The sequence below is a fragment of the Carcharodon carcharias genome, chromosome 16, assembly GCF_017639515.1.
Source record: "Carcharodon carcharias isolate sCarCar2 chromosome 16, sCarCar2.pri, whole genome shotgun sequence".
Taxonomy (NCBI): Eukaryota; Metazoa; Chordata; class Chondrichthyes; order Lamniformes; family Lamnidae; genus Carcharodon; species Carcharodon carcharias.
Genome location: NC_054482.1, coordinates 91,180,100 through 91,205,713, shown reverse-complemented (window position 1 = coordinate 91,205,713; position 25,614 = coordinate 91,180,100). Strand labels below are relative to the sequence as shown.

Here is a 25,614-nt window from a genome sequence, read left to right as displayed (position 1 = left end):
ACTAATTTTTAGATACACCTCTACTACTCCAGGCAGGTTCTGCTGCATTCCTCATTGAACCAGTGTTCTAATGGTAGGTTGAGGGATATGCTGAGCCATGAGGTTACTGATTGTGGAGGAATACATTGCTGCTGCTGCTAACGGCCTAGTTTTGAGCTGCCAGATCTGTTTTGAATCTAAATAATAAAAACAAAAAACTGGTTTTTCCAGGTAATTCTGTTTCTGTTTTGAATCTATCCCATTTAGCATGGTAGCAATGCCACATAACACAATGGAGGACGTCCTTGGTATGAAAACAGGACCTCATCTCTACAAGGACTGTGCAGTGCTCAGTCTACCAATATTGTCATGGTCATGGATGCACCTGTGACAGGTAGTTTGGTAAGAACAAGGTCAGGAAGACTTTTCCCTTGTGTTGGTTTTCTCGCCACCTGCCATGGTGACTGGGTTAATGCTGGATGGTCTGTCCGGTTTTATTAATTTCATACCAGTTTGGTACAGCTGAGCAGCTTGCCAGGCTGTTTCAGGTGGCAGTTCAGAGTTAACCAAATTGCTTTGAATTTTTGAGTCACAAATAGGTCAGACCAGATAAGGACAGCAGATTTCCCTAAAAGACATATGTGAGGCAATGGGGTTTATATGACAATCCTGTAATTTTATGGTCGCCATTATTGATACGAGATTTTTATTCAAGATTTATTTAATTAATTTTATTTAAACTTCCCAGCTGCTGTGACAGAATTTGAGTTTATTAACTCGGGTCTCTGGATTACTAGCCCAATAACAGAACCATAATGCTGTCTCATCAGCAATGTTTGAATGTTAGTTCACTATTACTGTGCCTCAATCTCTGCTATCTTATAAAATATGTTTTATGTGCAGAGTTACTTTAATTTTGAAACTTCCAGCTGAGTTCAGTAGTAACAGCATTAGTTTCTCAAAATATAAGTTGCCATCCAGAAATTCTCTCATGAAAAATATTGTTTGTAATAAATACGCTTAAGACTCATTTGATGCCCGTTTGTTCTTCCCTTTCTCTTTCCTCCCCACTGCCCAAAAACTTACTTTGATTATTTTACTTCTCCCATCCTTATCCTCCCTCGCATTCAAGATTAATGGAAGCTTACATTTGAACTCTTGAATTTGAAAGTGAGAGATCAGTTGATGTTGAGTTAGGATTTTTTTTCTTGGTGATATTTCTCTTCCCTATTCCCACCCACCACTCTGGTAATGGACTGGTCCAAGCGATTTGTAGCTGAATTTTCCTGCAAACTGGGACCCTTTTATGAAGCAATTCTTCTTTCCTCCCTACCAGTCCTGTTTTTTAAAATACATGTACTTAGTTCATTTAGGAGTCCTGACTTGGGACAGGTTTGTTGGCTTCCATGAAGATAATTGTCAAACTTTAGTAATGGCATAAAAGGCAGCAGAATATGGTGCAATGGTGGTGTCGTACCCTCCAATTAAAGTGACCAGAATTAGAACTAGAGTGCCGATTGGACTGATGCACCTATTTGCTTTTGAAGTTGAAGTTAAACGGTTGCAAACAGGTACATAGATAGAAACTTTGAATTTTGGAGCATATTTACTGAATCTGTACTGTCTATACATTTTTATCAGAGCAAGAATAGGCATTTAATAATGATGTACTGAGAGCCAGCCATTTGATGAACTTGTGATAAGTATTGACCTTCTGTGTGAGCAATCAGGAGTTTTCTTTCAGACCTGATATAATTTCTTGACCTGATATGATTGTAATAACCGTATGCTGTGGATGACAAATCTCTAAAATGCTTGGAATTACATAAGTGTGCATAGATTAAATAGTATTTTTTGTCAGTCTAAAGATGGAAAATCACACTAGTTACGTGTAATTAAGCAGTTGTCCTATCAACATTGTAATATTTAAGAGTAGAAGGTATTTGACAAATATACAGCATCTAATGCCTGTTTTGATAAATATGTATAACATCAACTGCAAGTATTGTGATTGATTTAGTCGTCTTAATCTTGCCCTTGACAAGCTTCTGTATTACAATACAACTGTACATCCTAACGCACACTTTCCAGGACTAGGAAATATACAAACAGGGATAAGAAATTTGCACCGAATTTTGACTTTTGGATCACAGAGATCAACCCTTTTAATTTTTTTTCCAATCTCTGCCTGGCCCAGGGGAGTCTCAGCCTCTTTTTAATCTGCTGCTAATTCTGACTTGGTTTTAACTTGCTTTGTGTGATTGAAAGATGCAGAGGCCATGCCCCCAGTGGTTGCTGCTCCTGTGTGCACCCTGCAGAGCCCCTTCCTGCAGTGGGCCATCTTCCTGGTGCTGCCTCTGCTGCTGAAGTTGCTGCCGCTGGCGCAGGACGACTGGATCTTCTTGCTTAATTTGAGGCCCCATTACTGCTGAAGTGGCTCAGCCCTCACCCAACCACAGCCTGCCGCTTGGCTTCAGGCTCTGACCCCGGGAGGAAGGTAGCTTCCAGTCAGCTGTGGTCTCAGCCACATCGCACCCTCGGCAGCAGTTCCGCTTTGCACTGCCTCTGGCTCGAACTACTTGGCAATTTGGCGCTATCCAAGTTCCCAGTGATGGAAGATGCTGCACTCCCTGGCCCACTGAAGTCTGAGTCCCTGGGGCCCGAGCTCCTATCCTCTGGGGAAGAGGCTTGCTCTTCCCCAACTGTGTGGACCCAAGTGGCACTGGCTGAGGGGGAACTGCAGCCACCACTGATGGCAGGGAAAGTGGCAACAACGAGGAGCTGGGTCCAGGGAAGGTGGAGAATCCAGTTTGGGTGGGAGTGGTAAAGAGTAGAGAAGGAAGGAGGGGATAAGTGAGTTGGGTTGGGTGGGGAGGGAGCAATGGAAGGGTTATAAGTGAGGGTTGGTGGGGAGGGAGGGGTTGAGTGGGGGGCTGAGTGAGAGGGGATGTGAGTAAGAGGTAGGGGATTTGGGAAGAGGGGCTGCTGAGTGAGTGTGGGTGGAGCTAACTTGGGAAGTGGGTGAGTATGCTGGGGGAGAGGAGCTGATTACAATGTGTGTGGGTAGATGGGGTCAGAGGTGCTTCACTGAGCTTTCAGTCACCATGGAATATGGAGAGCTTACTGAAACATACATTAACATTATAAAACTTATACGAAGCACTTTAAAATCATGGATGTTCATATTTGTATCATTTATTATATGTTGAACTATAATACGGAAACTTAATAAAAACATACCGAACTTTACTATGTTGCTTTATCACTTTTGTTTTTGCTGGGGTCTGAGGTCACATTAGCTTTCAAGTTTTTTTTATATATATATATTGCTTCATGGAATGTGGGCGCTGCTGGCAAGACCAGCATTTGTTGTCCATCCCTAATTACCCTTGAGAAGGCGGTGGTGAGTTAAAATGAGGTCACATCGGAAAATAATTTGGAAAGCAGGTGCACTCGATTCATTCCTGGGATGAAGGGCTTATCTTCTGATGAAAGGCTGAACATATTAGGCCTATATCCATTGGAGAGGTGATCTTATTGGAACATATAAAATCCTGAGAGACTTAATAATGTGGGTATTGGGGAATGTCCCCACTTATTGGGGAGTCAAGAATGAGGGGACTCCATTTAAAAATAAGAGGTCACCCTTTCCAGATGGAGACGAGAATTTTTTTCTCTGACTGCCTTTAGTCTGTGGAATTCTCTTCCTCAGAAAGCAGTGGAGGTTGGGTCATTGAATTTATTCAAGGCTGAATTAGATAGATTTTTGATAGACAAGGGAGTCGAGGGTCATGGGGAGCAGACGGAAAAGTGGAGTTGAGACCACAATCAGATTAGCCATGATGATCTTATCAAATGATGGAGCAGGCTTGGAAGGCCGAATAGCTTCCTCCTGCTTCTAAGTCCTTTGTTCTTCAGCCCTGCCATAGTTCTTTGCTTCACTTCACATGTAAGTTGATATTTAGCATGGTCATGTTCTGTTGTCAGTATCATCCTGCATTACATGCACTAACTGCATTGAATGCTGAAATGCCGAGGTGACGTGTCCACAGTCTTGATGGTAATAGAAGGTAAATAAAGGGAAAACTAAAGTTTCTACCCACTTGAAGCCTAATAATTCCACCCTTTTGAAGTGGCCTAGAAGCTTTTGCATTCACTGCAGATCATAAAAAAACACTAATTAACATGATTCCTTGTCTCACAAATTTTCAGACTGTTTTGTCTTCATCCACTAATTTTCAGACTTTTGTTGTCTTTGGCTGCACTCACCCCTGTATACAAACAATGATACTTGTAGGTATTTTTGCTACTCCTTGGGCTGAATTTTACAGGCGGGAAAACAGGCAGATGGACCCATAAATTAGTGAGCCATTGATGGCACACCTGTAGATGGTCCACCCACTCCTCCATGATTTTACAGGCTGCCAAGTAGGTGTTGGGTGTGGTGTGTCGTCCACCCGTGACCCAATTGAGTCCTTTAAGTGAGCAATTATTGCCTAATTAAAGGCCTCATCCCACTACTCTGATATAATGGCCGGTGGGAGAAGCCTGTGCCCAGTGTGCAGCCCAGCAGGTACAACCCTGCTGACTGCTGATCAGTGAAAGGAGGGTGCCTCCTTTACCGGTTTCCATGTCAATTGGAGGCCTCTCCCCCTCCTGCAGTTTTGCCTCCACATGTCCATCTTCCCCCTCCTGTCCTGCCCAACATGCCCCTCGCTGGGGCCTGACAGCCTGGCCCCAGCAAGACCTTGGACTTAGCTGAATGTCTGGGTCCATTGCTGAATGCCACATCCTTGGTCGACATGTAGCACAAGCAGTGGCCATTGCTCGTGCTTAGTGCTAACAATGGCCAGCAGCTCTATGAAGCGGGATGCCCTCCTGTAGATGGATAGAAGTCCTGCCTTATACTAATTAAAGGGCTGTTGCCTGTATAATTAAAGGGCCTTCGCCCAAAAAATTAAAGTGCTGGGAATCGAATAAGCGAAGACAAGCTCGCTGCTGAAATTTACACGGAGGTATGGGAGACCCCCCCCCACCAAAGTTAAAATCCAGCCCCATATTTGTGGTTCACCTGAAAGGCACTTTCTTTACATCTTATTAACAACTTGTGAATTCTAATTAAATATTTCCTTTCTAACCTGGCAAAGTCCTCCTAGTCATTAAGACTAAATAATACCGCTCTGGCAGACAATTAAAACAGGTACATTTTTGATATACACTTACTGCCACATTCTATTGCATAATAAGAAGTGAGAAAGGTGAGGAGAGTAATAGCTGAAAAATTAAAGAAAGAAAAATGAGAAAAGGAGAGAAGCCAAAATAAAGAAAGGTGAACCTAAGAGAGCAAGACACAAAGACAGATGGAAGAAAACTGCTTCTAAATTTTCATTTTTGATTTTTTCTTCCCTCATACTCCAAAATTTGGAATGAAGTTTTTTTTCAGCTTTGGATTTTTATTTAGCTGGCTATTCTTGAGAACTGTGAAGAAAGAAAACAAACAACAGCAATGCCAGTTATTGCTGAGGTTAACTTAATGAATGTCAGCAGGTCTCCAGTAAGCTCTTGTACTCAAATATCTGATAAATGTAGTACAAGCTCACACTGAAGTATTGATACTTCATGAGCAAGCTGAGAGACTGTCAGCTATTCGAGTATGACAGCTTTCAACTAAATCTCATCCTGACTTTATATGGGCTGAATTCAGCAGAATTCACTGGACAGAAGTAGAAATTTGGTCCTTGTAAAGAAAATATCATTTTTTCCAATATTACTTTGGGATACTGGCCAGAATCTTCGGCTCGGCAAGCAGGAGCAGGGCCCACTCACTGACACATAAAATGATGCACGGTGACATTGGGCGTGCAGCCCGATGTCACCGTGCATCATTCCGATTTTCAGTTCAGCGGGCACACACCGGAGTCGGCTGCGCGCCCACTGAACTGTCAGAGGCCTATTAAGGCCATTTAAAAACTAATTAAACCACTTAACATAGCTGCCCGCCCAACCTTAAGGTTGGCGGGCAGGCGAAGAGCCCTGGCGGCCTTTGCATTTTTCATGAAACCTCATCCACAGGCGGGATGAGGTTTCATGAATGATTAATAAGTGAAATAAAGATTTTCGTTAAAATTCATAGACATGTCCCAGCTCATGTCCCCTCATGTGAAAGTGTCACATGTCCTAATTTTTTTTTCTTTATTAAAATTTTTGAAACTTGAACTAATCTCCCTGAGGCAGCTCTTTGCCTCAGTGAGATTTCTGTACTTTTCCACATGTATGCGTAAAAGAGTGCAGGCCCCAACTTGGCCTACTTCCCCGCCCACACAGGGAGCGCTCAGCGCTCCTGTGTGCACGTCATGCTGGGAGGGCCTTAATAGCCTCGCCCATGTAAAACGGCGGCATACAACCAATTGCGGGCTACAATTGGCTGCGCGCCCACTCCTGCCCAACAAAATTCTCCCCACTGTGAAGCAGGCTTGTGTGTGTGTGTCTGATTTAATTAAACTGAAGACAGTCAGACTGCAAGGTTTAAATGATCAAAGGGTTAGGTGTAAAAGCATGCATTTTGAAGTGGAATTGAAGAAGCTAATATGGGATGCAAGTAAATACAACTTGAGTAGAAATTTGCATTAGGAGATAAACGATGAGTTGAATTTTTAGCTGTTTAATTTCAAAGAAAGAAAAAAGGAAGTTTTACAACTGGCAAAGATCATAAATGACTAAAGCAAAGTTATTAAATTTGTTTCCTGAAAATAGTGGCCATAAAGACGACATGAAAGATTTTGATATTCGGGAAAGCTAACTTCCAAAGAAAGTTAAGAACAATGGATTTAAAGATGAAAGAATTAAAAAAAACATATTTAAGAAAGGATTGAAAGTTGTATGGTTTGTGGCCATGTGAGATGTTGAAGAGTGTGCTGTGTGAAGACTGACCTGTGAAGGAAGCAGCCTTTAGCCGCCCCAGAGAAGTGTCTGGTTGTTCCAGGAAGCAAGGTTTTGTTAAAAACCTTGGATTTCCATTGCCAAGTGAGAAGGAGAAAAAAGCCCTGTGAGATACTTCCCCTATAGCAACATTGGGTGCCTTGCGCTAATATTATTCGATGTTTTATCGATTAAGAATCTATAACGACTGTTGCCTGGAAAAGGGTTCATTTGTGAGTCTAGATAAGTAGAAATCTTTTGGGAAATGTTGTAAGACTAAATTTAACTGTAACTTTAGCCTTGTGTGTTTGTTTTCTTTTGTTAATAAAAGTTTTAATTTAACATTTAAAATCTCTAACAGTGGTAGATAAATCTTTACTTCAGACTTCAGTGCACATAACTTCTTGTAATAAGTACAAATTGCAAAATTGTTGCGATAGCTTGACCAAGTTTCCCTTTGGGATTTGGTCTGGCTGGCAATTACCACCTGCCATATCATAATGCCTTTGAATAAGCTGTCCAGAAATGTGTGAACAGATACTTAAATCCACTTTCGTAATACAGGTAATTTTTCACTTATTTGTAATACTGAGGCCAAAGCTATTCAGATGATCAACAGCAGCAAAACAAGCATTAAGATTCTAGCCATGATCCCAGCTATATCTTTTTCTTAAAATACTGAACTGTGACTTCGTTTATCTGTTTCCAAACATTGGGTGCTATGCTCGGTTCTCACATCTCAAATGCAACTCCAGATGAGTGCAGGTAAAACAATAAGGACTGGGAACAGACCTCCTTGAAGTTTGTAGCTTTGTGATATACGGATGCCATGCATTTATCTATTTAAAACTATTGAACACATTTCAACAATTTTTAAAAGCAAAACAGTACAACAGAGATTAAAATAAATATATAATCACCTAAAATATAGCAGATGGTTTAAAACATAATCTTTGGCTATAGTGCACGTTTTGATTACAGAAAGTGAGTCTGGTTAAAAGGAAATTTTTTTTTTTGGTTCAGATTTTTTGATTTTGATTCAAGTTGATGGATGTACCCATTGTTGGATCTTCAAATAAATCCATTCACTGGGCTCTGCATAAGTGTTGTAAGCTTGATTATTTTTAGAATGTATGTTTTAAAAAAACAACTAGGTCACATTAACCCAAACACTTTTAATGGGAGACACTACTGTAGACCATGCATATTTTGGAATCTACTGTAATGCCTTTCATTTTATATGGTTTTGTTGGCGATATGGTTTTATGTCCTTACTAGGATCCAATCCTACCAAATTACAAACGCACAGGCCATTTTTATTTAATTTCCCCCTCTGGTCTTCCTTTAAAGACATGGATATATGCTAGATCCTGGTTCTGTGGGTTTCTTTCCACTATCTCGTTTAAGTGACCACTCTTCATTGTGAATCCAGACAATAATTATTGGTAAGCTCTTGACCTATGACAGTATCATAACCTTATCCTGTCTCTGAACAATGCTGTCATCATTCGGTGTCTACATTGTGTAGCAGTTAGGTGTTTGGAGTCTGTCTAATTTTCTCCTTACTACTGGCTGTGGTTTTAGACAGTGCAGGGAATGAATATACCAGGGCATTAAACTAGTTATATAAAGAGAACGTAAAGTATAGGGCACAGCTACTGCTTAGTTTAAAATCCTGGTTAGTCTATATAATAGAATGTTCTTAGAAATGGGGCATTGGAATTTGTTTTAGAGAATGTTGCATATACAGCTAATGATGTGTTTCAGCTGTGTGAAATTATTTCAAAATATTTTGTACATTGGGGGAGGGAAAGTTGGCAATTGGTAAATCATGAACTGCATTTTAATGATGATGTTGTCCTGTATAATTTTTGTAAGCTTATTAAAATTTCTCTCCGCTAACTCATGCAGAGGTTTGGCTCACATCATTCTTCCTTGGCTTGGGAAAATGGTGGTATGTTTATTAATTCTTACACTGCTTGTTTGAGGAAAAGGGCTGTTGGATATTCAGTGTGGTAGCTTGATTCACGCAGGTGTATCCTGAGTCGTAACACTTTTTTAAAAAATAAATAATTTTTCAGCAGTTGATACACGTTCACCAACCTGTGGCTTGGTAGTTCAGAACTTGAACATTACTGAAAAGAGAGACATGTTGCCGAAGCTTTTTGTCTTGCGCTCATCAGGATGAGCGCAATAATGCCAAATTTCAAATGATCAGAACAACTTATACAACATGAGAAAAGGGTGTTAATTTGTTGGCAAGTCAACTCTGCCCAAGTAATTGCAGTGGAGAAAGCAACCTTTTCACATGTAGTATGAATTGTTGTGATCGTTTGAAATTTGGTAATTTTGCTCTTGTCCTGATGAATGAAGACGAAAAGCTTGTCTTACTTTTCGGCACTTTTCACCAACTTTTATGTTAAATTCATATCTATCAATAGTTTTAAAGAATCTCATATGGCATGGTGTGTCCTATTTAATTCTGTTTTCTGTCTCTCAGTTGAACTTCTCAGAATCCTTTGGTAAGTGCTTGGTGTTCAGACTGCAATATGCATAAAGGCAGTGGTGCATGTCATTCTTCTACTAACTGAGGCATACCCTTACCATGTCTAATATCTAGGCTGCGTGTCTCAACATATAAAAAACTCATAATAAACCTTGACCAAATGATACCTCCCTCTTGCTGTCCAGGAAAAGGTTTAAAATCTGATGCAATGGTTGATGTGTTTAAATAAAAAGGATGAAAGAGTATGAACCTTTTTCCCTAATATTCCGCCTGCAACACAGTGCTGTCTGTGTGATTTTACTCACTGAGGACTGATTATTAACCCAGAACTTGGACAAGTCCAGGCACTTACATGGATGCTGCACTGCTGAGGACAGCTTTACTAACCTTCCTAAGAAATTGCTCTGACTTGTTACTTTGCATCAGCCTTTTCTGTCGCTTAAAAAGAAATATATATATATATATATTATATATAATAATCTAATTCTTTCCTTTTTCTTTTGGTTTTCTTTATTTTTTTCTTTCTCTCCTGTACTAATGCTTCTCTTTAATCTTATTTGCATTCAAATTACCTCACCAGGTGGTACACCAATCAGAGGTAAGAATGCTAAACGTGCTCAGAATCATCGTCCTCACTCCATTTCCCCCTTCCTCCAATGTTCTCATTTCCTAGCATTCTCTTGACCCCAACACTTTTTGCTTTTGCCCATCTTTCCCCTTCTCTCATTCTCAAACCACTGGCCCATCTGTTTAAACTTCTCAGTGTATATAGTGGGTTTTGTTCTCTTTTGTTTATATATACCTTTTTACACAAAATGGACACAAATGATCATTTGTCAGAACCACTTAATCACCTGGATAAAATCCAATGAACACATGTAATTTAGAGCTATGCCTGAATCTGGTTCTAGTGTGTAGGAAATGAATGTCTCCAGGAGTACTGACCCTTAAGATTCTGAAAGAAAAGCTGATGCTCATTAGAATTGCTGTAAAATCTTATGGCTTGATCACGCCAGCATAAAACAAACCTCCATGATTTTTGTATTCTGATTGGCTAATATAATTGTTTGCAAGCTGTATTCATTCACTTGCCTTACACATCAAAGTTTAATTCCCAAATATACATGGGGAATGGGAAGGGTAACTTCTCACACACATTTTGAAGATTAAAATCAGTTCATTTTCCTGTGTCTCTTAGCTGGACATTGTGCAAATAAACTTGAACTAAGGCAAATTTGTAATCTAAGAAAAAATATCCCTCTTCAAATAATGGCAGACAGCAGATCTCAAAGAGAGTCAACGCTGATAATCTTCCATTTGGATAAGTAATGTTTGGGTGAAATCGATTGAGATTTTTCAGATTCTGAATTTGTTTGTATGGAATACTCTGCTGTCAATCAGAAATAGATATTTTAGGCCATTGTCAGCTTTTTAAAAATATAACAATGATATTGCATTCACTGAATCATGGATTTAAGATCTTCATGCTGGATTAACAATTTTACCAATTTAGGTGCTTCAAATATTGTAAAGTTTGGTGTCATGAAATAGATGGCAATCTCCTGACCAGTATGCCGACTGTGTAAATCGGAAACTGATAGGCTTGTTTTAGCTTTTCGGATTAAATACATGTGAGCCCGATTTTATAATCTGGCCCTCTGAACTCTACTATTTTAAACCTGACGCTTCTTTTCTCTCACTTTCACTCTCTATCTCCCTGCCCAACAATTCACACAGTCCCTTCCTTAAGACCTGTACCACAACTCCAGTGGACTGAATCTGATCATCAGGATTGACAAATTTCCTCATGCCGCATTCCAGTAACTCCTAGGCTCCTATTAATCCAGCAGTTTAACATGCTTTTGCTAGTCCATTTCAGCTGTCTGTGTTTACTTTTTAATTGACATGATTTCAATGTTGCCCTCTATCGCTTATATCAAGTATTTGGATTCCTCCACCACCACCCCACCCCTGCCCTTTCTCTTCCTCTCAATTCCACCTACTGAGATATAATGAATATAATTTTTCCCTTCCAGATTCATACAACTTTTCTCTCTTAAATTGGACCCCATCGTGTCCGTTTCAAACCTTCTCGACTTGAGCCCCTTCTGGCCAGGTTAGCCCCAACACTTTCATATTGTTGCACTTATGAACCTGTATCAGATGCATCTCTTCACCTGAGCCCCAAATTCACCCCATAATTCCAAAATTCTTGCTGGCAAATCCTAAACTTGTCTGTTTGTACACCTTTCTTTCTCCCTGTACTATTCACAAAAATCCTCCTTGACTATTTTGAAATCTTCAGTCTCTGGCAGTAAAATGGCAACTTTGGTTAAGTGTGAGAGAGCAGTGTGTGCAAATTCAGGAGGACTTGGTTAATACCCTGAATAGTCAGAAGTCAGTGACGTTTAATGTAGAGAACTGTGAAGTGATGAATTTTGGAAGGAGGATAGAGAGAGCAAACCAGTATTTTTTTAAAGAAGCAAAGAAGAGATACTTAAAAGTTCAGATATGGAAATCTTTAAACGGTAGAGGACAGGTTAATACACTTTTCAAGAGATCCTAGGTTTTTCAATAAGATCTATAAAGTGCAAAAGAAAAGAGACAATGCAAAACCTATATAAATTATTGATTAGGATAATGTGACCAGGAATGCCAAAAGTAAGGAGAGGTCACAAAAGAGAATTGCTAAATTGGTGACACCGATGAGAGCCTTCAGTTAAGGGAAGAAGATTTTTTTAAGTCTAGGGCTCTTTACATAAAAGAGAGGGGTCAAGAGAAGATTTTATTGAGATTTTCAAAGTAATTTAAGGCTTCCTAATAAGATAAATAGGGCAAAACTATTTGTACTGGTCAGTAGTTGGCATAAATAAGTGATTACCAAGAGAAGAATAGGAGGAATTTTTTTTGCAGAATGTTATTTGGACATAGAATATATTGCCACCAACAGTGGTGAAGCACAATACATATTAGCTTTAAATTTAGAAGTAAATTAATATTTGAGAAATAGAATTTAAAAGTAAAACGGATAGTATTAGGTTGATAGCTTTCAGGAAGCAAGCACAATGGGGCAAGTGGCCTATATTTGTGCTGTAATGTTGTAATATTCTTCTTCTTCCTCTACCCCACATTGCCCCAGCCCTGTCAACTCAATCATGTTGGGCCTCCTGCCCTGTGCCAAACCTGCATCAGACATCTTGGGCTTTATTGATTTTTTTTTTAGGATGTGTTGTTTCTAATATATTATTTAACTATACATTTGAACTGTATCAGATCTCACTTCCTTCCAATTTACACAGCTTACAGATCATTACTTTTAACTGTCTTTGTTTACCTGCAGCTCAATATGAGATAACTCGTGTTGTCATGCCTTCAGATAGGTTAATGACTTAGCTTGTTCACACATCCAAAAATGTGTACAAGGTTGCATTCGACTGTATGGCCACAGATATGCTTTAGCTTCTGGTTTTACCAAATTATTGGATGAACTTCATATTACCAACAGCCATGGGGGGTGCTATTGCACTAAATTGATTGCACAATATTTGAGAATGATGTAATTCATTATTCTATTTCTGTATTGGGGTCAAGCACTATTGCTCCATCTCCTGGTGACATGAAAGGTCTAGGCACTGGAACCATTCAACCATCGACTGCACTTTCTTAATAAAATCAAGCATTACTTCAATTAAATCATCCATTTCATTAAATCATTATAAAATATTTCTCATTTGAATTTTAATAAAGGAATTGAAATGTGCTTTACATGAATTAAAATATATTTATCCTGTTTAAATTAAGCAAAAATTATTTTTAAAAGACAAATATACATTGAAACTGCTGTAATAATTGCGCTAGCCTATTTCTTTGCTGTTAATTAAGTTATTTTCAATCTAATTAGAACTATAAAATCCTTGACAAAAGATAAATTAAGGATGATAGATTTAGAATCAGCAGGTTCTTAATATGTATTTTTAACATGTCTAAAGGTCACTAATTCTGTTGTTTTAGAAGTTGCAGTATCCTCGCCTGGTAGCCCTGTGCTGGCTGTATTTGTAAATAAACAAAGGAAAGTGGATTAAATCATAATATTTGGCCAAACAGTATCTTCTTTAGACATTTGGTTATGGGAATATTGCTCTCATCTGGGAAATTGCATGCTTAACGTAATGTGGTACTGTGAGACTTCAGTTGACCATACAAATACTAAACTTCTTACTTTCTTGTTAAGCAGGGATTTGGAGAGAAGTGAGACCTGTGAATGGTTTCTCAAATGTTTGATATCAGTGATTATTGCAGGCACAGCTAAGTAGTGAACACTTTTAATTTATGTGGGGAAGTTTCTAATTCCAAGGTTTTCTGGTAGCAATATGGGCCCTGAACAGGTCCACTTCTGTATTGTTAACACCTGCATGTGCACCTAACTTTTAAAAATACCTCAAGGCACTTGAGCAACATGAAGTTAATGAATTATGGGATACAGCATTGAGCATTGGCATATCATTTATCTTCCAGTTCATGCTCAACAAAGTGGAAAAAGGAGTTTTGGGTTGATGATATAGTTAATTATATCTAATTCTTTCACTTTTAGGATGTTATTTTTAATCCAGCCAGAATCATAAGAAGAAGGTCTCCTTTCTCTACTGGCAACCAAGATCCTATGTGCAAACTTCTGCATTCACAGCTCAAAAATTGCCTATATTTAGATTTGGGAAATACAAAGGTCTCACTGGTACAGTTTGGTGATGCTTTAAACTACATCCAGATTTTAATTTGAGCACGTGAAGCTGGCCACAGGTATCAATAGTGGAAAATACTACCATACCCAGCACTTGATATCCCTTGATGAGCATAAAATGGTTGATTGAGCAGAACTGCTCAGTTTACCCTGTTTGATCACAGCAACATTGCCTGATGCTCATACATAATTTTTTATACAGGATGCATGGCATGTGCATGTTTCATTTTAACAATATATACATGCCAGAAGGCAATGATTTAAACTTTTCCAAATAAGTCTCGACAGCTGAAAGGAAAATCTAAAATAATGTTGTCACTTCGTTCTGGCTAGGTCACTACAGCTAAATTATACTTTTGTTAACGAATTATGTTGTATCCAGATTTAATCTTTACTTCGGTTTCTTTTGGGAGATGTTGATTATTTTAATGTAAGTGCAGCTTATGTAGGGCACTACCTTAAGGATACTGCAGCTTCCTTCGAAGTGCTGTTCTAGCAGTTCATATATATGTTTAAAAGTCTGAATTTACACTTTAAAATGGAACTCGTCCCCAATATGTTTAAATTTAACATTTTCAGTGTTAGCTGTTAGGTCTTTCTCAGTCTGGTTCTGACCTGCTAACCAGTCTGTTTGAAATATTCTGGTTTATTTTTAACTATGTGTTCTGTGCTGGAAGCTTTTGTCAGCATTCCATTGGTCACTATCTCTGCCACTTTGCACCCATGGAATAATGTTTTTCATTCTACTGATGAAACAAAACAATCAATGTTTTAGCTCCAAGATGCTTGTGCACTTTTGAAAATCCTAGTTGCACTACTAGAATTGTAAAAAAAAAAGGTTAAAACCTGTTAAACCCAAATGGCAGGATGAATGGGTTCACTGGAAGCTTCTTCTATTTCAATAGTAATTTCACAGTTGCACTATATTAGAATTATTTTATCTCCTATAGCTGCAGTTTCCTTTTTTGTTGTAATTTTTAAAGTTTAAATAGGAATGTTCCTGTGATCTAGTTTGTAGAATTTACAATATATTGTGATTTAAACTTAGTAAATTCTTAGTTCATGGGCCCAAACCTGTGCATTTTGTAAAGCGCACACTCACTTTTGTTATTGATCTTTAATGTGTTACTGTGTAGGACCTTTCTGTTTATCAACGGGATAGAGGTTACATCATTAGGAGCTGTATTTGTTTAACAACATAGTGGGCACCTGTCCTTTAAAAAAGTGGTTAGTTACATAATGAGTTCACACAAAGTCACCTATGTTCAGAAATGGTAAGTTAATGGTTATTTACCCATTGAAGTTTCAAGAAAAGGCTGCAGTCAGTCTAGACACAGTATAGGATTTAAACAAAGTGAACTTAGATGTTGTATACAGGACTTCGTATTGGTATCCTTTCTAACAAATCAAATGGAAGATAATGTATTGCTTTAGTTTCTTTTGTACACCCTTCTCTTTCCCATCTCAGAATAAGGCACATGATCAGACAAAAATCCAAAAAAGAAATGCAGCACAAGCTGTGCCAAGATTTGATTTTCAAGATTTTAAATACAGCCTCTAAAAAGGATACTGCAGCTAAGGTGAACCATGAGCATTTCAAAACATCCTAAAACTGAAACAAGATTAGCTTTCTGATTCATGATATATGTATAAGATTATTTCTGTGCCTTTAATAGAGCCAGTGTAGGTGTAGGGCAATGCGATAAGTTTCTGTTAAACCAGTTTGTAACACACGTCATTTATTAATTGTTATATTTGTTTTAACTTCAATAAAGAGATTTTAAAATAAAGAATTGCAACTGGTATTGAGGAAGACCTCTCACAACTGACAAGTGATCAACTTTTCTTCACTTGGGGAATAAATCCTGTACTTCAGGCCCTCAGAGTTGTCCCTATATATCTAGTTGATAAAGCATCGCAAATGTTATGTGGGTTATTAAAATACATTTATAATTTTGTGTATCTAAATAAAATAAACCTGTATAAAATATTGACTGCTTTTGCCAGTGGTAGAATAATTTGGTCACAGGGTTATAACATTGATCCGAAATATAACCAACTGTAACAAGAATTTTTTTTGGATTAGATGGCTGGTCAATCTCTGAGGATTGATGTTCTAGCCAAATTGCAAACACTGCAGTCAGTATTTTCTTTATTATACTCTTGGGCTACATTTTCTTAAAGTTCAGAAGAAACTAGGCATTCTATTCAGCAAAGCAAGCCTGCATTTTGTGGTACAATTTACTTATGCCTGTGATGTATTGATGAAATCATTCTGTTTTGTGTGAAACAAATCTGTGGCCACACAGATCGAATTAAAATATTTTCCTTAGGTTCTTGAATAAAGCTGGATGCCCACCAGCTTCCGTTGTGCATTACGTGAAACATGATGGGCGGCAGAAAAGTACAACTTTCCGTACTACACAGGGGTGTGCAGCTGTCTTCAATTGAATGTTTCTTAAAATAACAAGTTAGCTATCAAAATTCAGTTACAAATTAAGAACAAGCTTTTGACTCTGAATTTCTCAATTGCTAGATGCAGCATGTGCAGACTTCCTCATTAGCAGGGTGATAAGTATAGCACTCCACAGATTCTATGCAACAGCATGAATTTTTTGCTTATTCAGTGTGTAAGGGTTAAAGTACTAGCCATTGTGTTCACTGTTTAAGTGCAGAATAGGGGGTGAAGCACCAGGCATGTTCTGTTAACAAAAATTCTTTCACGTTTATGTAATCAGGTAAGAACCACTCTAGCGTGGAATTGTGAAGCTGGTTGTGAGTTACTGGGGAGAATAGAATTCTATTTCAAGATCAGATCAGTTTCATGAATACCTTAATAGGATGTGATCTTTTCAAAATTAATCCTTAAACAGCACTTTTTATTGTTCTTCACAAAAGTGAAATTGTAGGTTCAATACCAGTTTTTAAACAGAAGCTATTAGCCCAAGGGTGCAATAAAATATTAATGAAATATGTGTGTCTTCATTTCATTCTTTCACACTTTGGGGGAAAAGACAAAGGGGAAACATGTGAGTTTTGCATTTGAAGACCACCATATCCTGTTCCACCACATGATTTTCTCTCATTTTCTGTGTCTCAAATCTGAGTAGCATGTTGTAGGATCAGAAATAACCAGAGCTGTCTTGTGTTTTTACACAGGAGCCTTGCAAATTGAGAACAGTGAAGAGTCTGACCAGGGCAAATATGAATGCGTATCAACTAACAGCGCTGGAACACGTTACTCTGCTCCAGCCAACTTATACGTCAGAGGTAGGAAGTGGACTACTTCAACTTGTTTTGCATTTCGGTTTGCTGTTGCAAATGTCTAGTTTGTGTGAGACATTTTCTGGACTGTTATGCATTTAATTTCTTTTTTTTCCTTCTTAATGATTGAATTTTTTTAATGTTGCAAATTGACTGAGTTTTTTTATACATAAAAACACACAGGATACCAAGAAATCAAACATCTGCAAAATGGGTTGCTTTCTCTCTTCTAAGCAGCCAGAATATTGTTTTAAGTATTTAAAGAAAAGGTGCAATGGTTCAAGCTTTTTTTTTCTTTTGTTACTCTTTCTCTCCTGAGGTTTCTGTTTTATCAAAAGAAGATCAGAATGGACACTTTGTCAGGATACCAACATCTAAGGTTTCCAGACTTATGTTGGTAATGTAAATGAAGGATAGATTCCATTTAAAGACTTTATCGCTTTCAAAGTGAGTGTTCAATACTTTTGCTAGGGCTTCACTTGTATTAGCGTTTTACCTTTTTACTAAGTGGGCTCTGCTAACTGAACATTTTTAATTGGGTACATTTATTTTTCTTGATTTGGATAGAAACTGTTAAATTTTGTTTTAAGAATCATAGATGCTTCATCAGATGCTCTATTTTACGTCAGCACAATCCTCGAACACAATCAGAACCTTGAATTTCATGAATGTGGGATACAGCAACAGTAAAGAAATTTGGGCAGCAATTTTGGTCTGCTTATTACCCTGATTGCACATGAGGGAGCAGCAGGCAAAATATGGGCCAGGAGTTTATGGCCCCTCCTGCCTGGTGGGATATTAAGGTCCTACCAAATTGAATGGAGATTTAAATGGTTTGCTGCATCCACTGGGGGGGGACAGGTCATGGCGGGGCCATAACATCCTGGCCATGGTGTTAGTCCCTCCTGTCCAGTTTGTACTGGTCAGAGCTCATCCAATTGTTGTTGGGCTGGGGTGGTAGAGATTCTAAGTGTCCAGAGCTCTCATCTGAACAAAAGGTAGCCGCATGCACATTGTGATTGTTAGACATTATTGAGAATAACATGATTTTTCCAACCTTTCTGTGCTATATTTGCTCTGTCCTGTGAATGGGCTTTAGACATTGCATTTCTTTCTTCATGGAGTACTTCTAGGAATCCTATTCTGGGGTGGTGGGGATACAACAGGAGGAAAGAGTAAACAGAACTGCTCTGTGCCTTGAGGGAGCTTTCTGTCAGCACCGGCCCATACCCATGGTGACATCATCGCCCACCCTCTTCCTGCCCCCACACCCCGGCAGCACTGAGCTTTTCAGCATGCATTTCATGCTGGCTGGCCATTAATTGACCAGCCAGCATGAAATCGCAGTCAGGGGCCAATCGCAGTTGGCGGTCCATTTCCTGACTGACTTGACTTGATCCCGGGCCCGCCCATCGTGCCTGCCTACTGAGCAGAAAAATCAGGCCCGGGAGAATGATCCTACTCCATTTCAGCAATGCCATGAAATCTTGGTACATTTATCCAGCTGGTTTACTGTATGATATCCAAAAGTATTGCACTGAAGCACCAGCCTTGACCTTAATTAGTGACCTAGACTTGGGTATTCAGAGCAGAATTTCAAAATTTGTAGATGATGCAAACCTTGGAAGTATTGTGAACTGTGAGGAGGACAATGATAGATTTTAATAGGACATAGGCTAGTGGCATCTTTCTTGCGTTTTACAGCTAAAGGTATCATTACTGGATTGTGGCCAGGTCCAATGTCAGCTGGATAGGTTCTTTCTTGTATATACAGTTTTTAAATGTTTTGTTCAAAATAATATAATCTATTTGGTTGCAATGGACATTTCCTGGGCTCTTCTATGTATTCAGTTTTTTTTTAAGTTGCTAAAAAAAGTGTTTGCTATTACAAAATGGTTTGTTTGACAAAATTCCATCAATTTTAACCCATGTTTGTTTCTTGTACCTAAGCCAAATTATCCTGTGACTGGATAATCTTTCTCTCGCCCCACTATTGCATTCAAGTCACCCATGATAATTTGCATTTTGCCTGACTTGGTGCACTTCAGAATTTCTTTGATGTTAGAAAATAACTTTACTGTGTCTTCATCAGAGTGATCTTACATTGGAGCATAGACCTGGTTCACGTGGATATTGAAAGGCATTCCTTCTAACTTCATCGTGATTCTGTTGGAGACTGGCCAGAAACCAGAAATTATTTGAGTCAACAATCTGCTTCTTCATTGAGATGCCAACACCATTCTTATGCTCCACACATCCTGAATAAACCATCACATGTTCTTCCTCTGCTATCATTCTATTTCCAGTCCATCTGGTCTCGCTCATACCACGAACATCAGTGTTCGTATCTGTCACTTCCTATCACAGCCCTTCTCTGCATTTCCTTCCAGAGTACCTGCTTACTCACATATGAGGCTATTGCCATTAACAACTTTATTGTGGATGATTAATTGGAAATCCTGACTTCGAGCAAAGCCTGGTTCATATGTACTGACATCTGCCTGGCTATACTTTCCAGTTCGTAGTGTTCAAACCAATGTGATGCTTTTATCAGTAAATTAATTATTGTTTTCTATCCTTATGCCTCTGTTATCTTCTACACCTTTGATCAACTCCCCTTGTTTCAACCCTGTCACTTGGTTCACCATGCACCTTCAAGCACCACTCTGAGGTTCTCACTGCAATATCCTTCCTTCTTGCATCCCTCAGCCTTAGAACTGAGGGGCTTCCCATCCACTGATATTAATCTCTATCCCAATGCATCATGTTCTCTTCCCAGTGAGCTCATTGGCCTCTTGTCCTCCCTTAACTTTTCCCTCATCTACCCATATTCTTAGCCACCACCTCGACCTTGCTGTCTCCCATGATCTGTACACTCATGGTCTCGATCATACACAAAGCCATCGCCAACCATTTTCTTGAATCCTTCGCCACTCACCACCACCCCTCCATGTCTTCTCCCCCCCACCCCCAACTCTTTCTATGTTAGCCCCAGGGAAAACTTCCACAAGTCAATTAACAGCTGTATTTTTAAACCATTGATGTACTTGATATTTGTACCTCTATTCAACACAGTACTTCAGCTGCTAGTTGATCTGCTCAGCCACTCTTTCATCCCCATCCTGAAGCCCTTGTCTTGCCAAACAATGACTCTACATCCCAGTCATTCTCCAATACAACCCTCATCTTCAATTCCCTGAAGTCCATGGGGTATGGACTTGCCTGTTTCTAGCAAACCATTGGTTGAGCTATCAGGCAGGACTATATCAAATGCTGTTGGAAGTTATCATCCTCGAACAAAGCTATCCATTACTTCCGAATCATGTCAGTGACCAAAAAAAAGCCTTCACTTCTTTTCTCCACTAACAACCATCTCTTTAAACCCTGCCCTCCTATCACCTATACTCTCACTTCCAGCAATAAATGTCAGGAGCATATGACCTTTTACTAATATTGAGCTTCCTCTGCTGCTTATTCCCTTTCCCTTGTTCACCAAGCCATAAACTTGCAGCTTTCTGTAGTTTTTCTGTTATCTCCCTTCATGCCCCCTAGGAGATCAAACTACCACCTGATCTCCAAACTGCATTTTTTTCCTAGAGTCCTTGAACATGATGTCACCCAATACCATGCTCATTTTCCTTGCAACTTCAGGTTCAAATCTCTTGAATCAATTTTCAATCCCTGGTGCCCCAAAAGGCTCTAACACCCTCTTCTACTACATTGCATTTTTTACATCTGCTTGTCCTCCTCGAGCTGACTGCAGTCTTTGATATGCTCAACCACAGCATCCTCCTCTGTTAACAATGACATTGGTTCTGTCTTCACTTGGCTACACTTTTACCAATCTAACCACATCCAGAGTATCTCCAGCATTGGCTTTTCATTCTACTGCTGGAATATTACTTCTGAAGCCCCCCGAGGATCAACCCGTGAGTATCTTTTCCTCACCTCCTTGGTGCACCTTCTTGCAGCTTCCAAAAACATAGGGGCAGCTTCCACATGTACGCTGACAATATTGCACTCTACCTCTCTGCAGCTTCCGTGACCCTTCGCTGCACCTCCCCCCAACAACAAATTGTCAGACTGCTTGTCCAACATCTGGATGTGATGTATGAGCAGCGATTTCCTCCTGTTAAACCTTGGGAAGGTGAAATCCATCCTCTTCAATCCGAATGGTGTACTCCTGCTCCTAATTAGTATGTTTGTTTAATCCCACTACAAACTCCTTACTTCTCCCTGGCCACTGCCTTGGGTTGAGCCATTCTGTTTGTAACCTCTGCATCCAAACCTTTCCATTGCAAAGGTCACCAACACATACCACGGAAACATTGCCTTTCCCCTCTGGCTCAGCCCTGTGCTGCTGAAACACTCAATCGTTTATCACCTTCAGATTTGACCATTGCAGTGCTGTCCTGACCAGCCTCCCATTCTCCCCTCTCCTGATTGCTCACCAATCACACCTGTCCTTGCTGACCTACTTTAACTCCTGGTCCCCCATAGGCTCCAATTTAAAATTCTGATCCTCATGTTTAACTCTTTTCATGACCTTGTCCCTTCCTATCTCTGAAACCTCCACTAGACCTCAACTACTACTTCCTACCAACTCTCTCCGTTTCTCCATCTCAGCTAATGAAAATTAACATGAATGCTAATTAGATAGCATAACTGGGCTATTTAAGAAAGATGTCCAAACTGCTGTTTCTCCCCATCTTAATGTGCAGATTGTTGAATGTTGATCTGGCATTTTGTAAGATCTCTATGCCAGCATTATATTAGGGTAATTAGATAACAGATTAACTAATTACAATGACAATTGAGTAACTGATCTAATGCATTTAATAAACAATATAACCCTCGGGTATTTCTTTACTTTCAGCCTCTATGTGTGAACTTACTTGCTTTTTTGATGACCTTGCAAAAAAGGCTAAGGATAATTCAAGCTTCCTTAAGTGCAAAATTTAAGAAAAAATAACATTTAAAAAGGAAATTTTTCTTTATTCCAAGATAGCTGAATTACAGTACGTTAATTACACAATCTTTTTGTAATGGTCTCTGTTTTGGTCAAAAAAATTATGAAATTAAACCTGTGACAAAACACCAACTACAACTTGTATTTATGTGGTGTCTTTAACATAATGAAATTATAGCATTAATAAGAAAAAAATATGACACTGAACCACATAAGGAGATATTAGGTCAAATGACCAAAAGCTCAGTCAAAATGGTATAATCTAAGAAGTGTCTCAGGAGGAAGGCATGGCAGAGAGGTGAAGGAAGGGAATTCCAGAGCTTGCATTCTGGGCAATGAGAGGCACAGCCACCAATGGGGTGGATCAGTTATAATTGGGAATGTACAGGAGGCCAGAATTAGAGGAGTGTAGATATCAAAGAAGCTTGTTGTGTTGGAGGAGATTACAGAAGTAGGGAGGAGCAAGGCCATGGAGGGATTTGAAACTGAGGATTGGAATATTAAAATCAAGACTTTGTTTGACTGGGAGCCACTGTAAGTTAGTGAGCACAGAAGTGATAGGGAAACAGGATTTGCAGTGAGTTAAGACACAGGCAGTAGAGTTTTGGATGACCTCAAGTTTAAGGAAGTCCTAATTTGAAACTTAATAAGAATTTTAATTTTTATTTACTAGGGCAAGGGGTGAAACTAACTTGGGCTTTGTCTTGTTAATAATATTGTTAGCTCCCCTTGTCCATGACCAAAATTCCTGCTTTGGAGAACCTGTACACTGCCTGAAGAGAAGAAAAGCTTACTGCCTTGTTAGTATTATAATGATCAATGTCTTCATGAATTATAAACTAGTTGAGATCAGGTATGTAGTAGTCATCTGCCTAATGGCAAGACCACTGCTCTTGTCAGGGACTTGCACTTCCAGCTTTGAATCGTAAATTGGTCTTGTGGTTTATTGTCTTATCGAAACACTAGATTCAGATTGTTGCTTCAAGTCATTTACTGCTTTCAAATAACTTCTAAAAGGCCACTTTTATAGTTAGTGTGACATTGACAGCAGGCATGCAATACTACCACTGGCACATTGTTACAAGCTGCATTGCCTGGATGGTGCCTTGGCCCCAATTTGGTCATCAGAGGTGGCACAAAGTACAAGGAAGTTTTTATTTGTCTTTCATTTGAAGTAGCAGCTTGCTAGTGGGGTTAATCAGAAAAGTGACATTCAGAACTTGGAAGTCAGTGCTTAAGCCCCTCATCCTATGCTGCAGCAGCAATTAAAAGTCCTTTAAAAAGAAACAGCAGCTGCAACAACTTGTTTGAGCAATGTACACAAACTGTTGATCAGAAGACTCTGACATGGTGACCCGGAGTTTGTGGTTAGTGACAAAACAAGGATGCTCCCCGCTGACCTCATGCTGAGATCCAGTGAGCGACCTGACAAGAATTTCACCTCTAGTGCTGTGTAGTGGCACTGCAACTAACTGAGCATTCCCAGAGTGGAACTGGAGAGATAGTACCAGGTAGTCCAAGCAGCCATACACTAAAGGATTTTCACATACACACAAACAGGAAACAAAAGGCAGTAAAATAAAATCATTTCAAATATGTTTTTATATAGGGCAGATTAAAGATTGGGGAGAAGGTAGAAGCTAAAATATTCTGAAAAACTTCTGAAACAAATTATTAAAACATTTTGTTTAAAAATCAAATTAATTAATCATTTAACAGCACCCCAAAATTACAAAATTATTTTTTCAGGACAGGTTCTGTTCATCAAATCTTATTAATCACACCGAAAATAAAAACCCAAGTTACACCTGATTGAACAAGGTGTAAGTTTTAGTGGGGTTTACAACAGCGATGTGGGAGCGGGTAAGTTGAAATTCTCCTGATATTTGGCTCTGGGGGTGGAGGGGTCCACTTTACAGCCTGTGTCAAAGCCCTGAGCCCTGACCATAACTTCAGGATTTCCGTGCTAATCAGCGCATGCCCAGCATCCCGAAATTGAGGTCAGTTTCAGAGAGATAATGATGGCAAATGCTGACAGTTCTCTGTCAACAGCCTTCCCATCTGCAACATCCACGACCCACAAAATCCGGCCCAGAAATTCAGAGGAATGTTCACGTTACAGTGAGCGCTTCTAGTGTCTGATGGTTAATTGGCATGACAACCAATAGCAAATGTAGTCATTTACTGTATTTAACCCATGTGGTATAATTTTCAAAAATAGGTCCAGGGGCCAGTGAAAAACAGCTTTCTGGCTCCATCTATGCTGTCTGTTGTTTCTGTACAGAGGGAACACGCATGTGATTTTGATGTGAGCATTCAGTTACTAAGTCTGGAGTAAAGTCTGTGGTAATGGTACTGACATTTTACAGAAATTCTAGGGCATCACAGTTCAGGTTGTAATCCAACAAATGGGGAATTACCCAAGACCTGTCTGTGCAAATTTTCTCTCCTCCCCACAACAGCCTACTTGATAGGCACTCTATCCACTTCGCTACCTTAAACATTCACCCCATCCACCACTGGCGCATGATGCTGTGTGTGAACCATCTACAAATTGCACTGCAGCAACTCACCAAAGCTTCTTTGACAACACCTACCAAATCCACTTCCTCTACTACCTGCAAGTTCGCCTCCCAAGTTAGGCACCATCCTGATTTTAATATATACTCCTATTCCTTGATTGTTACTGGATCAAAATCCTGGAACTCCCTGCTGAACAACATTGTAGGTGTGCCTACATCCTACACACTGCAGTGGTTCAAGAAGGTGGATCGTCGCCACCTTCTCCAGGGCACTTGGGGATGAGCAATAAATGCTGGCCTTGCCGGCGAAGCTCACATCCCTTGAACAAATAAAAAAAATACTTCTCTGTTGTCTGCAGCATTTATTTACCACAACAAATCACTTGTTTTACTCATGATAGATAATTTAATAATCTGCCTTTATTCTGTTGCAAACTGTTGCTTCATGGCATTACCTGGTTGCTATGAAAAACACCAAATTTATATTTAGCTCTGTATCTGCATCATGTTTATGACAGTGTTAATCTCCTTTATCATTTCAATAATTGATAATATATTCCATTGCAAAAAAAAACTTTCTACTTATCAGCATAATTTGTGAGAGTGTTCTTGCCATTAAACTAGAGGCCAAATGCCCAACCCCTTTTGCCAGATCGACCAGATTACCTCCAAGCATTCATAAGATAATTTTCTTGAATGCAAAGCCCAAGTCTCCATA

At 39.3% G+C, this 25,614-nt stretch overlaps 1 protein-coding gene across 7 annotated transcripts in view; it reads left to right on the top strand.

Moving 5' to 3' along the window:
• The window catches only part of ptprfa (protein tyrosine phosphatase receptor type Fa), a 509,773-nt gene that overhangs the window by 297,038 nt on the left and 187,121 nt on the right, over positions 1-25,614 (top strand). For all 7 annotated transcript variants that reach the window (XM_041207577.1, XM_041207574.1, XM_041207576.1 and 4 more), the window contains one exon: positions 17,301-17,411. In XM_041207577.1, coding sequence (XP_041063511.1) covers positions 17,301-17,411 — 111 coding nt within the window. The remainder of the gene's footprint in view (positions 1-17,300; positions 17,412-25,614) is intronic.